At 46.6% G+C, this 14,375-nt stretch overlaps 1 protein-coding gene across 1 annotated transcript in view; it reads right to left on the reverse strand.

Moving 5' to 3' along the window:
• Positions 1-1,785: 1,785 nt before the first annotated feature.
• The window catches only part of LOC126273321 (paired box pox-neuro protein-like), a 193,966-nt gene continuing 181,376 nt past the window's right edge, over positions 1,786-14,375 (reverse strand). Inside the window, exon 4 of the mRNA XM_049976867.1 lies at positions 1,786-2,336. Within this exon, the coding sequence (XP_049832824.1) occupies positions 1,786-2,336 (551 nt within the window). The remainder of the gene's footprint in view (positions 2,337-14,375) is intronic.

Below are 14,375 nucleotides of genomic sequence, written 5' to 3' on the forward strand. Positions count from 1 at the left end.
CAGCAAGTGTGTTATACAGTGATTTTCTACAACTTAGTTTCACGACTATGTTGTTTATAAGCTCCGAATAATCTCTTACTATTTGACTGAAATAAGTTTGTAACGGAAGTAGAGGGAGAAGAGCAATTAGAGTACGACGTCATCCAACCGCTGTTAGTTTTTCGAGTGCTTTTTCATTGAACGTTACAACTTTATCGAACTGAACACTGTATGGTAACACCACTTTCCCTTCCCTTCCCTCCCATCTATCAACCACAGAGTTATTGTGTGGTTATTTAAGCCGTATCTGCGCCTTGAATCCGAAAGGTTTAGTGGCTTTGGTACACAGGTGTAGCTACTCGAACTCCATCTGGGTGTAACGGATATTTCTTAGACGCTTTCAAGTCGATGGTTATTGGAATGAAACAAGACGTACTACTGCTCTTTATGTGATGGAAAGTTGCGGGATCTCAGATTCTATGTAAAACTGGAGACGAATATAAGAATGTCTGGTATTTCCAGTAAGCTGTATGCTGTCATCAGTACTTGTTTTGACCAACTGGTGTGGCATGCACAATGAATAAATGCAGCGAATATTTCTTAGAAGGTTGAATCTCGATGGCGACTGGAGTCGAAGGTAATGGGGTAGTATGTATCACTGTTGAGCATACTCATATCATCAGAATGGAATGTTTAGCAGCTATTGAACTGAGAATGTCATTTGGTAAAAACAGATTCCCCCCCCCCCACACACACACAAATCCGTTGCAAATAAGCTTTTGGATATCAGCTACGATGGTAAATTCTTGGAACGATGCGAGATTACCAAAGGGAAGAAGGTTATGCAGTAGTCTAAAGCTGTTGGCAGTGCTGCCCATGCATTGAAAACTTGTGGTGCTCAGTCGTTTTGGTTTCCAACGCTGAGAGGGTTCTGTAGTTCTGCCTGAAAATAGATTTCAATTTGTAGTTAACTACGCTCTTGTTCCCAGAGACCGTTAGAACGGTTCTTCTTGCAAGTGACATTCTTCCAACTTTAGAGTCGATTGCACTAAGATAACAGGTTTGTAGAGGATGGTCTAAATATTCATTCTTTTCTCTCCTAGGATTCGAGAGTTAGCTGCTCAATGAGATTGGTAACCGGTCAACGGCACTTCATGCATTTCTGCTGCAAGGAGAGGGATTACTGTGACCTGGAGAGAACGGTTCTTCACGGAGATGACCAAAAGTCTACAGCTCCCGATAGTCATATTGCCATGTTTCTCTCACGGAGCCCATTCTTGAAGTCTTTGGAAGCAGCGTGCTGTAGAATCTGTCCCACTGTCAAGGTGCTTGTGATGTAGCACTGTTGTCGACCTTCAGATGCGAAGACAAAATTCAGTAAGGCAATGAAAGCAGAGAAGGTACTTTCACGCACTACTCATTGAGAATGCTGTCTGTGCAGATTGGCGGTCACTTCACACCTTAACTGCATTTTTGCTACATTATCATTTGACGTACAAGCAAGCCACGATACCAACTGAGATCATCAGAACGAACAAGATGATGCAATATTCTAAACTTTCCGACATAATGGTCTATTGGCTGAAAAGCCATTGCATTGAGTCACACTGACATGTTGACCTGCCTGTGAAGGGTATCCGTAGAAAGGAAAAAGCATGTTTCTCAGAGAATTCATTCTTGAAGTCTTAAGAAGGAACACGGTGAAGAGTCCGCCGTAGAAGCAATGTCTGTGCGACGCGGCACTTTTGACGAACTTGGGAGTGAGTCAAATGGGGCAGGGGTCGGAAGCGATGCTGTCGTGGCTGGCTACGAGTGGCAGCTGGGCGTGGCGTTGACGAGGAGGCGACAGCTGCACGGCCTGTCCAACAGAAGCCCGCAGGGGGGCGGCAAGACGAGAGGAGGCGCCGGAGGCAGGCGGTCCGGCTTCTTGAGCAGCTCCTCGATGGAGTAGGGGTTGCGCTTCCTTTGCTGTGGTTGCTGCTGCTGTGGTGGATGCTGTGGCTGCGGCTGCGGGGGTGGCGTCGCCTGCTGCTGCTGCTGCTGCTGCTGCTCCTGCTGCTGCTGTTGCTGCTGGTGGTGGTGGTGATGTTGGTGGAGTCGCAGGCGCGGCTGGCTGGACGAGTCGTCCTCGTCGCCGCTGCTGTTGCCGCCGCTGGCGCTGCTGCTGCTGCTCCCGGGACCGGCCCCGCCGCCGGCTGAGAACGCGTGGCCGAGGCTGCCGTGTGCGTGGGAGGAGGCGTGGGCGTGCGGCGCCGGCGCCACCGCCGCAGAAGCGTCCAGCCGGCTGCAGGCGCCGCCGTACGTGAAGGCGCTGCTGGGGGCGGCGGCGTGTGGCGGGAACACGCTCAGCACCGGCTCTGCAACACACACGTTCAGCGGTTAGGTGTCTCTGCCCTCTCAACACTGCTTGACAGTTGCTAAGGAACAGAGTCATTGTTGGACACGAATAATCACAGGTACTGATGGACGACATGAAACACAGTACATATACAGGGTGGTATATTTTTAACGAAAAGTTGTACGCGTTTCACCGCATGGGGCAGCAGGACACCAGAAACAAATTACCAGTTATATATAACTTTTCTTTAATACGTAAGCTGCAATGGATTATTATGAAGGTAATCCCAAAAGTTAGGTCTAAAATGGTTGAAATGGCTCTGAGGACTATGGGACTTAACATCTGTGGTCATCAGTCCCCTAGAACTTAAAACTACTTAAACCTAACTAACCTAAGGACAGCACACACATCCATGCCCGAGGCAGGATTCGAACCTGCCGACCGTAGTGGTCACGCAGTTCCAGACTGAAGCGCCTAGAACCGCACGGCCACACCGGCCGGCAAAAGTAAGGTCTATTTTTTATAAGTACCGGGTGATCAAAAGTAAGTATAAATTTGAAAACTTAATAAACAACGGAATAATGTAGCTAGAGAGGTAAAAATTGACACACATGCTTGGAATGCCATGGGGTTTTATTAGAATAAAAAAAGTTCACAAAATGGCCGACAGATGGCGCTGGACAGCAAAACGTCAGTGACTACTCATGACAATCGTGTATAAAAGGAGTTGTAATGAGGGAGAGAGAATCAGATGAGCCAGCAGTCGCAGCATATTGACATTACCTGAAAAGGCGCATTTAATGAAGCTGTATTATCAGCAAGGGGAATGTGCTAGTTCAGCGTTAAGATCCTATCGCCATAGGAAGGGGGTTCGAACGGGTAAAGGTCCGTTGACAAATGCAGCTGTGGCGAGAAGTTCGAAGCCGCGGGTTGTTTAGACGATAGGCCCCGTAGTGGCCGACCGAGCACAAGGCGTAATTCTGCTGAGACAGTTCAGGAAGAAATGGAGACTGTAGCGGGTTCGTCTATGCACTGGGAAGTCAGCGCTCGTGCAGTCGCACGTCGCACCGGCATTCCGTACACTACTGTTTGGTTGGCACTTAGGCGTACTCTCCGATGCTATCCGTACAAAATCCACCGGCATCAAGAACTGTTACCTGGCGATTTAGTGAAGCGGAGGACATTTGTGGTGTGGGCGTTTCAAAAGATGGCGGAAGATGACGATTGGTTGAGTAACGTGTTGTGGACCGAAAAAGCTCATATCATGCTACAGGGGTCTGTCAACGTCGACAACTGCAGAATTTGGGCAACCGAAAATCCTAGAACTGTCGTGGAAACTCCATTGCAGGACGAGAAAGTCACGGCATGTGTTGGATTTACCACATCTACCGTTATCGGGCCTTTTTTCTACGAGGAAATGCGTTATTCTGGTTTGGTAACTGCTACCGTGACGGGTGAGAGGTACGCCGATATGTTACAGAATCGCATCATCCCCAGCCTAGATGATAAACACCTGCTGGAACGTACGATGTTTATGCAGGATGGCGCTCCACTCCATATTGGTAGACGCTTGAAAGATCTCTAGCGGTCGTCGTTTGGTGATGATCGTGTCCTCAGCCGCCACTTTCGTCATGCTTGGCCTCCCAGGTCCCCAGACCTCAGTCCGTGCGATTATTGGCTTTTGGGTTACTTGAAGTCGCAAGTGTATCGTGATCGACGGACATCACTAGGGATGCTGAAAGACAACATCCGACGCCAATGCCTCACCATAACTCCGGACATGCTTTACAGTGCTGTTTACAACATTATTCCTCGACTACAGCTATTGTTGATGAATGAAGGTGTACGTATTGAGCATTTCCTGTAAAGAACATCGTCTTTCTTTGTCTTACTTTGTTATGCTAATCATTGCTATGCTGATCAGATGAAGCGCCATCTGTCGGACATTTTTTTAACTTTTGTATTTTTTTGGTTCTAATAAAACCCCATGTCATTCCAACCATGTGTGTCAATTTACACCTCTCTATCTACATTATTCCGTGATTTATTCAGTTTTCAAATTTATACTGACTTTTTGATCACCCGGTACATAGGCCTGTTTATTTCTACAATGGTTTACATCAATTTACAGTTTGAACATTTAGCTATTTTTCGACATAAATACTATTTCTGTCGATTTATTTTCGTAGACACTGCGACAGTTTTTGTATACCCGTGTCCTACCAGCTAGCCGTCATGAATTTCGGACCGACCAGCTGCAAACTCTATACACCACTTACGAACATTTTTGACATCCATGCACGACTCACCATACACTTCCGTCAATTGGCGATGAATTTCAATCGGCGCAGTGCCCTTTGAGTTCACAAATCGAATAACTGCGCGCATTTCGCATTTGTCGGTAACATCCAACAGGAGCTCCATTATCAACGGATGCCAAGCCACGACTGAGCGCCTCAGCGCGGCGTGCTCATGTTTACACACAGTGCGTGAAGCACACAGTGTGACCAACTGCCACACAAACAGAGTTCTGTATTTATAAAAAATATAGGAGACGTTACTTCTGGGAATACCCTCGTAATAAACGCTTCATGGAATAATGTACATGTTTCACACAGGTCAGACTCTCAGTAAGGAATAAGCTCGCCTTGGGAACCGATGTACATTTTACACCTGTTATTCATGCTGCCTACCTATCCTCTCTCACGACGGTTTTCACTTCTTGCATGGCTCCGGGTGGGTGTGTTCGCTGAGAAACACCTCTGCCAAGAGCATCCCAGGCATCTTGTGTAGGGTTTAGGTTCGGAGAATATGCATGCCATGCCATACATTCAATATCTTCACTTTCCAGTGTCCGATGGCTCATCGGTCCAGGATGGCCATTGTCGTTCATAAACATAGACCTACTGAACCCCTAAACACACGGATACTATCAACATAATCTCCTTAAAATACGCTTTGCTGTAACGCGTTGCAGCAGTGAAACTTCCTGGCAGATTAAAACTGTGTGCTGGACCGAGACTCGAACTCGGGACCTTTGCCTTTCGCGAGCAAGTGCTCTACCAACTGAGCTACCCAAGGACGACGAAGTTTCATATCAGCGCACACTCCGCTGCAGAGTGAAAATCTCATTCAATATGCTGCAGTATTTGTCCACTTTGGATAATTCGTGCCCACACTATAAACCCTAGGCCATACCATGTCCATGAAATTTCTGTGGTCTGCAACGTATTCTCCTCTCTCTCCACACTAACTGGTGGCCAGAATCACTTGTCACAGTGAAGCGGAATTCGTCGGAGAACATCACTCTGGACCACTGCTGCTGGTCCCAACAAACGTACTTCCTACATCAACGAACTCTTTCACAGCGATGGCGTGGTTGAAGTGGGATGCATTTAACAGGCTTTCGAGCATACAAACCAGCGGAATTAAATCGCCACGAGACGGATCTGGGAGGGAAACGTGTACCGGTAGTGGTTGCAAGATCTGCAACAATCTTCCAGGGATTGAGATATCCGTTCCTTTTCGCCACTAGGGCTACATATCGATCCTCTTGCGGTGTAGTGATCCGTCTACGGCCCCGGCACGCTTTCGCATAGCATTTCCACCTTCAGCGGCCTTTTTTAAAACACGATATGACACTTTTTCGACCAATTACCATAACCACAGTAGTGACACTCCGACCGGCTTCGAGTAGTCCAACAGCTCGTCCACGATCGAAAGCGCTGGCCGTTGTGGCAGAGCGGTTCTAGGCGCTACAGTTTGAACCGCGCGACCGCTACGGTCGCAGGTTCGAATCCTGCCTCGGGCATGGATGTGTGTGATGTCCTTAGGTTAGTTAGGTTTAAGTAGTTCTAAGTTCTAGGGGACTGATGACCTTAGAAGTTAAGTCCCATAGTGCTCAGAGCCATTTGAACCATTTGAACGATCGTAAGCGCTCAAACGATGTCTTGCAGATGGGTTACAGTACCTCACCGAATATGGCACTAATCGGTTCCACAACAACCTTCGTCAGACACCATACTGCATGCACTGTCGAATACATACAGGTCTTTGCTGTAGTTAACAGGCCTCCGTCTAAGCTCGAATCTCTGTAGGAGTAAGCAATATATTGGCACATTCCTCGAGGAACTTACGCTCTCGGAACTTTTACAATGGACTAAACAATGATGCATAATGAAACCTCTGCAGCGTCTGTCACTGTGCATGTCCAAGGATCCCCGTGATAACTTCGCACTTACTAGTGAACCTGCAACGGAGCACGCTGCTCTTCTTTGGATCTCCTCTCTATTTCCTCTATCAATCCTATCTGGTACTGATCCAGAGTGACGAACAGTCTTAAATTATTGGTCAAACTGAGTTTTTTAATCTACTTCCTTTGTTGATGGACTACATTTCCAGAGGATTCTTTCAACGAATCTCTGTGTGGAATCTGCCTTACCTGCGAGGAGTTTTATGTGGTTTCTCCACTTTAAATCGCTCCATGTGTATACTCGTACATATTTTTGAGTGTGACAGCTCCCTGTGATTGTTCTGCATTTGTGTAATCGTACAAAACCGTGTCTTTCTACATTTTGTGCGCAATATGATACATTTATTTATGATGAATGGCAACTGCCAGTCCCTGGAATAAGCGTGGACCCCCTGGAGCTCTTCCTGCATTTCGCTACGGTTTTCTAGCCTTGTGACTTATCTGTATACAACAGCATCATTCGCGAAAAGCCTCGAGGAACTTCCGACGGTATCAACTAGGTCATTTATACAGAGTGATTTCGTGATAATGTCACAAACTTATAGGTATGCGAGTACGGTAAATGTATCAATTTCAGGCAAGGAACTCTGGTCCAGAAACAACCGAGGTGACAGTTATAAGAGGAAATCTTTCTGATATCTCTGACAGCAGACCTCTTATACTGCAAGCTCTTTTCATACTTTGAGAGTTGGTAATATGAACCAAAACAAGGAAAAAATCTCTAATAAGAATGGGCTCTAGAGTGTATACATTAAGAGCTTTGAGCAGATGTTTGTCTTTGCTACTGTCAAACACATCTCTTGTGCTGAACAAGTCCTCATAGCTCTTAATGTATGCACTTCAGAGCCCATGTTTACTGGACTTCTTTCTCTTCATCTGCGCCATATTACATAGTCTAAAATAATGGAAGCAAAGAACTTACAGTAGAAGAGATACAATGTCAGGGATATCAGAACGATTTTCGCTTATAACAATCAACTCGTTCGTGTCCGGACCAGGGTCCCTCATCTTCAATTGATTCATTTACGCTTCTCCATCATTCCTTAAAGTTTGTGGGTGGGCATTGCCTTGCTAATGTTGTTTCTACTATGTTGCGAAGGTTTCGCTGGGCAACCCTTACACATCCGCTACGCAGTCCCGATCTCCCCCATGAGATTTCGGTATTTTTGGAGCGCTGAAAAAAATATTCGTTCCGTCAATTTGCTTCGGACGAAGAGGTACCGATCTGCGTACAGTCAAGGTTCCCTAGGCAACAGAGGTATATGTATTACGCAGTTGATTTAAGAACTACACTGAAGAGCAAAAGAAACTGGTACCCCTGCCCAATATCGTGTAGGGCCCCCAGAGCATTCAGAAGTGCCGCAACACGACGTGGCATGGAGTCGACTAATGTTTGAGGTAGAGCTGGAGGGGGCTGACTCCATGAACCCTGCAGGGCTGTCCATAAATCCGTAAGAGTACGGCGGGATGGACCTCTCTTCTGAGTAGTACGTTGCGAGGCATCCCAGATATGCTCAATGATGTTCATATCTGGGGAGTAGGCCAGCGGTAGTGTTTAAACTCAGAAGAGTATTCCTGGAGCGACTCTGAAGCTATTCTTGACGTGTAGGGTGTCGCATTGCTCTGATGGAACTTCCCAAGTCCGTCGGAATGCAGGTTATCAGACAAGATGCATACGTACGTGTCACTTGTCAGAGTCGTGTCTAGACGTATCCCTGTCCCATATCACTCCAACTGCACGCGCTCCGCACATTTACAGAGGATCCACCAGGTTGAACAGCCCCCTGCTGATATGCAGGGTCCACGGATTCATGTGGTTGTCTCGATACCCGTACACGTCCATCCGCTCGATACAATTTGAAACGAGAGTCGTGCGACCAGGTAACATGTTTCCAGACATCAACAGCCCAATGTCGGTGTCGACGGGCCGAGGCGAGGCGTGAAGCTTTATGTAGTGCAGCCATCAAGGCGAGCGGGCCTTCGGCTCCAAAAGCACATATCGATGATATTTTGTTGACTCGTTGCAGAGGCTTTTTCCAACCGCAGCGATGTCGGGGAGTTGATGTTTTACCGGATTCCTGATATTCATGGCACATTCGTGAAATAGTCGTACGGGAAAATCCCTACTTCATCGCTACCTCGGAGATGCTGTGTCCCATCGCTCGTACGCCGACTATAACACCAAGTTCAGACTCACTTAAGTCTTGGTAACCGGCCACTGTAGCAGCAGTAACCGATCTAACAACTGCGCTGGACACTTGCTGTCTTATATAGGAGTTGCCGACCGCAGCGCCATATTCTGCCAGTTTACATATCTCTGTGTTTGAGTACGCATGCCTATACCAGTATCTTTGGCTCTTCAGAGTATAACAGCAACAAAATCTCACAACTTTGACAACATACAATTTTAGATGGTAAGAAATGCATTCACTATTGCTAGTATAAGGGCCAATCACTTTAAAATCGGACAACCGCTTCAACGGATCTATGGAATGGTTCCATTCCAAAGTAATCACCACACACATTAAGACATTTATCCTAGTCGGAGAGCAGACCATCAGTTCCTGTTTCGGCCAGCGTATGATGAATCCACAACTGCACCCATTCTTGCACGTCCTCCGTTGGCTGACACAGCTGTCTGTGAACGTCTTTCTTCAGGTCACCAAAGCTAAGAAATCAACAAGGTGAAAGGTCCGGGTTGTACGGACGATGCTGCAGTGTTTCCCAACCAGATCGCAAAAGCGTAGTCATTGACAGTGTGGGGTCAGTGATTATCGTGCAACCTGGTGATTCCGCCGACAACATTCCTGGGTGTTTTGTTGACTTTATGCTAAGTTCATCGGTCCCTAGGCTTACACACTACTTAACCTAACTTAAACTAACTTACACCAACGACAGCACACACACCTATGCCCCAGGGAGGACTTGAACCCACGACGGGGGGAGCCGCGCGAACCGTGGCAAGGCGCCCTACACCGCACGGCTATCCAGTGTGGCACTTTATGGCTCGTAGCAGTTCCTGCAAAGTGTCTTTGTAGCGCTGCAAATCGTGTGGTGCCACGCTTGATGAACTCGACGTCCAGAGGGTCCCTGCAGTCGAAGGAGGAGGTCGGTATGACCTTACCGGAACTTGTGAGAACAGCTTTTGATTTCGTGGGGGAGATGTGGGATGTTTCCACTCATGGCTTTGACGTTTGCCCCCCAGTTGTCGGAATGCCCGCCCCAGACTGCGTGTCGGACGGAGGTTACGCTTCAGCAATTTGATTGGGAAACACTGAAACACTCTCCCTACATCCCGGATCTTTCACCGTGTGATTTTAGCATCTTTTGCAACTTGAGGAAAGACAAGTGTGGACTACGGTTTCAGTCGGACGAGAAAGTGCAGCCGCGCGGGATTAGCCGAGCGATCAAGGCACCCTCTGTAATAAAAAACGAACTAAAGCGAAAAAAATGATAGTAAAAAAAGAAAATAGGCGTGCAGACATGGACTGTACGGCTGGTCCCTGCGGAGGATCGAGTGTGTGTGTGTGCGTGTGTGTGTGTGTGTGTGTGTGTGTGTGTGTGTGTGTGTGTGTGTGTGCCGTTAGGATAATTTAGGCTAAGTAGTGTGTAAGCAAAAAATGATAGTAAAAAAAGAAAATAGGCGTGCAGACATGGACTGTACGGCTGGTCCCTGCGGAGGATCGAGTGTGTGTGTGTGCGTGTGTGTGTGTGTGTGTGTGTGTGTGTGTGTGTGTGTGTGTGTGTGCCGTTAGGATAATTTAGGCTAAGTAGTGTGTAAGCAAAAAATGATAGTAAAAAAAGAAAATAGGCGTGCAGACATGGACTGTACGGCTGGTCCCTGCGGAGGATCGAGTGTGTGTGTGTGCGTGTGTGTGTGTGTGTGTGTGTGTGTGTGTGTGTGTGTGTGTGCCGTTAGGATAATTTAGGCTAAGTAGTGTGTAAGCAAAAAATGATAGTAAAAAAAGAAAATAGGCGTGCAGACATGGACTGTACGGCTGGTCCCTGCGGAGGATCGAGTGTGTGTGTGTGCGTGTGTGTGTGTGTGTGTGTGTGTGTGTGTGTGTGTGTGTGTGTGTGTGCCGTTAGGATAATTTAGGCTAAGTAGTGTGTAAGCAAAAAATGATAGTAAAAAAAGAAAATAGGCGTGCAGACATGGACTGTACGGCTGGTCCCTGCGGAGGATCGAGTGTGTGTGTGTGCGTGTGTGTGTGTGTGTGTGTGTGTGTGTGTGTGTGTGTGTGTGCCGTTAGGATAATTTAGGCTAAGTAGTGTGTAAGCAAAAAATGATAGTAAAAAAAGAAAATAGGCGTGCAGACATGGACTGTACGGCTGGTCCCTGCGGAGGATCGAGTGTGTGTGTGTGCGTGTGTGTGTGTGTGTGTGTGTGTGTGTGTGTGTGTGTGTGTGTGTGTGCCGTTAGGATAATTTAGGCTAAGTAGTGTGTAAGCAAAAAATGATAGTAAAAAAAGAAAATAGGCGTGCAGACATGGACTGTACGGCTGGTCCCTGCGGAGGATCGAGTGTGTGTGTGTGCGTGTGTGTGTGTGTGTGTGTGTGTGTGTGTGTGTGTGTGTGTGCCGTTAGGATAATTTAGGCTAAGTAGTGTGTAAGCAAAAAATGATAGTAAAAAAAGAAAATAGGCGTGCAGACATGGACTGTACGGCTGGTCCCTGCGGAGGATCGAGTGTGTGTGTGTGCGTGCGTGTGTGTGTGTGTGTGTGTGTGTGTGTGTGTGTGTGTGTGTGTGCCGTTAGGATAATTTAGGCTAAGTAGTGTGTAAGCAAAAAATGATAGTAAAAAAAGAAAATAGGCGTGCAGACATGGACTGTACGGCTGGTCCCTGCGGAGGATCGAGTGTGTGTGTGTGCGTGTGTGTGTGTGTGTGTGTGTGTGTGTGTGTGTGTGTGTGTGCCGTTAGGATAATTTAGGCTAAGTAGTGTGTAAGCTTAGAGACTGATGACCTTAGCAGTTAAAGCCCGTAAGATTTCACACACATTTGAACATTTTTTGAGAAATGTGCAAGAGTGGGTGCGGCTGTGGATCCGCCAGCGGCCGATCGCGTTCTACGAAACAGGAATTGATCGTCTCCCCTCCCGTTGGGATAAACGTCTTGACGTGTGTGTATGTGTGTTTGTGTGTGTGTGTGTGTGTGTGTATGTGTGGCGGGTATTCGGCCTTCATTTGACTGCCCCTCATATTTCACCTAGCGCTACGTATGTCAACACAGGGCTGCAGGCTATAGCTACACAAGTGCGTAAATCAGGGGAATACTATTTCTTTAGGTCGTTACCACCTACTTTCTAGGAAGTCAGTTTTTCTGTTAATTTTGTCTTAACGGAGGGCCTTTTCCTCTCTGTGTTGCTTTGTTTAACGTTCTGTGGCTGCCAGCTCCACCTGTATACTCAAAACCGTGTTGCGCTTGTTGTTCACCGGCAGTTATGGCCAGCCCGTCAATATGCACTTGTTCCTCGCCCCTCAGGTTAGCCTTTACAGAATCAACGCACAAGAAGTATCTTGTGCTGAACATAACCCATAATTTTCGAATGAACTGCTTGGCATTTTCGACTCTCTTAATCTTTACGTTACTTAATCCGCCGAAACCTAGCTCAGAAATTTAAAAATTTATATATAAACGCTTCAGTTTAAAAAAAAAAACAAAAACCATTCTGAGGGGTGGGGCGGGGGGGGGGGGGGGGGGGGGAGAGGCAGAGTGGCGGAATTACAACCCTGCGAATTACAAAGAAATGAAAATTAGCATTATGTACACCATGCAAAAATTGCTATTGCGACCCCCATACCTGCTCTGGCTTTGACGCTGATACAGCTCATCAAAATGGAAATGCTTCAAGATGCAAAGGCCGTCTGTGACCACTGAATTAACTTATTTTTCTTTGGTGGAGAGAGGGAATAACAGAAGGCATAGTTCAGACGTGTAAAGCGTACGGGAGGAAAAGTGTGACCGCGGAGCAAGAAGTCTCTTTGGAGCCTTGTAATTAAGCCGTAATTACAAATAGAACGAAGAAGACTAAGCACGAGGAGATAATGAGTGGGGCTCGCTCTCGCCTTTACGGCGTAATATTCGCGCTGGTAAGGTCAGTGGAAGCTTTAACAAACGACTGCGAGACGTCGTAACTGGAAAGGCTATTGTTCAACGGACGGATCTCTATCTGTCCGCCAGCGCTGATTACTTCTGCGCACCCGGGCGGGTAAAGAATCGTACCATTGCCACTCGTGTCCGTACGTTTCACTCCTTCGTCCTCTAGCTGCAAATAACCTGGAAATTCCACTCGTGATAATACAGTGCCTACGTAGGATGCTAATAACAGCTTATCTGCTCTCTCCAATGTAACAACTCTCCTCTCCTTCTTGATGGGTTTAATGACTCCAGTAATCATCGCGCCTAAGGTAACATCGTGTTATTTATTCTTGTGTTTATACTTACACTGTAGACAGTGTAAAACCTCTTTGTAGCTACGAGGTCTAAAATAGTTCGTTACGTGTAGGTTGCTGCATTAGTTGTTCAAGACAATTTTCGGAGAAATCGCTCAGAACTTTTTTCCGCAAGCATGTCTATATGCCCCACGTGCAATGAGTCCATAGATGTCCCAGTCTATATTCCATAGGTTAAACGCCCTCAAGTAATATTGTGCAATCACGGTATTTCTGCGCTTCTGAGAGCAGGGAAGGCCTATAGTCGACTTGGGTTTATTATAATTATAGGAAAGTGTAGTTCATATATGAAGGAGATCCCAAACAGAAGACTTGTACAATTCGTTATTGCGTATTGCTGGAATATTTAAGTTCATTACCAGATGAGACTAAGGAAGAAATCGAACAATTCATAGGCGTACTGTTGTATTTGTTACAGGTAGGTTACAGATAGGTTCGATCAACACGTGTCTATTACGAAACGCTACGGAAGAAATTCTTAACAGTAAACACTATTGAGAAGGCACGCTTCCAAGAGCGTTAGTGTATTTTTAAAATGCGTGACACAGAGCTTAACTAATAATTTTTTGTTATACTAATGTTTAGGGTCGGCCGCGGTGGTCTCGCGGTTCTAGGCGCGCAGTCCGCAACCGTGCAACCGCTACGGTCGCAGGTTCGAATCCTGCCTCGGGCATGGATGTGTGTGATGTCCTTAGGTTAGTTAGGTTAAAGTAGTTCTAAGTTCTAGGGGACTGATTACCACAGCAGTTGAGCCCCATAGTGCTCAGAGCCATTTGAACCATTTGAACTGTTTAGGTAATATACCATCTTCAATCAAAACAAAGCAAAGCCAGGTACAGAAAAATATAAACTAGTTTTCCTTCTACTAGCACATTATGTAGATCGCTGGAGCAACAAAAGGTACCTGTCGAATGGAAAAAAGCTCAGGTCATTCCTATTTTCAAGAAGGACCGCAGGACAGATGCACACAATTGTAGACCTAGATCACTGACGTGTCTGTAGTGGAATTACGAAACCTGTTTTAGGCTCAAGAACTACTCCTCTATAAAAACCAACAAGGATTCCTTAAGAGATCTTTCGAAACTCAACTCGTTCTCTTCCCCCACGACGTCCATAGCTCAGACAATGGCGCTCAGGTTGATGCCGTGTTCCTTGGTTTCAGGGAGGGATATGACGCCTTCCTCCACAGCCGTTTAGTGAAAAGATATGAGCTTATCGAATGTCACACCAAATCTGCGACTGACTTCAAAACTTCTTGCTGACAGAACTCAACACATCGCCCTTAACAGAGCAAACTTGACAAATGTAAATACCATTTCCGGAGTAACCCAAGGAAGTGCGATAGGATAGTTA

The sequence above is a fragment of the Schistocerca gregaria genome, chromosome 5 (genome assembly GCF_023897955.1).
Source record: "Schistocerca gregaria isolate iqSchGreg1 chromosome 5, iqSchGreg1.2, whole genome shotgun sequence".
In the NCBI taxonomy this organism is placed as follows: domain Eukaryota; kingdom Metazoa; phylum Arthropoda; class Insecta; order Orthoptera; family Acrididae; genus Schistocerca; species Schistocerca gregaria.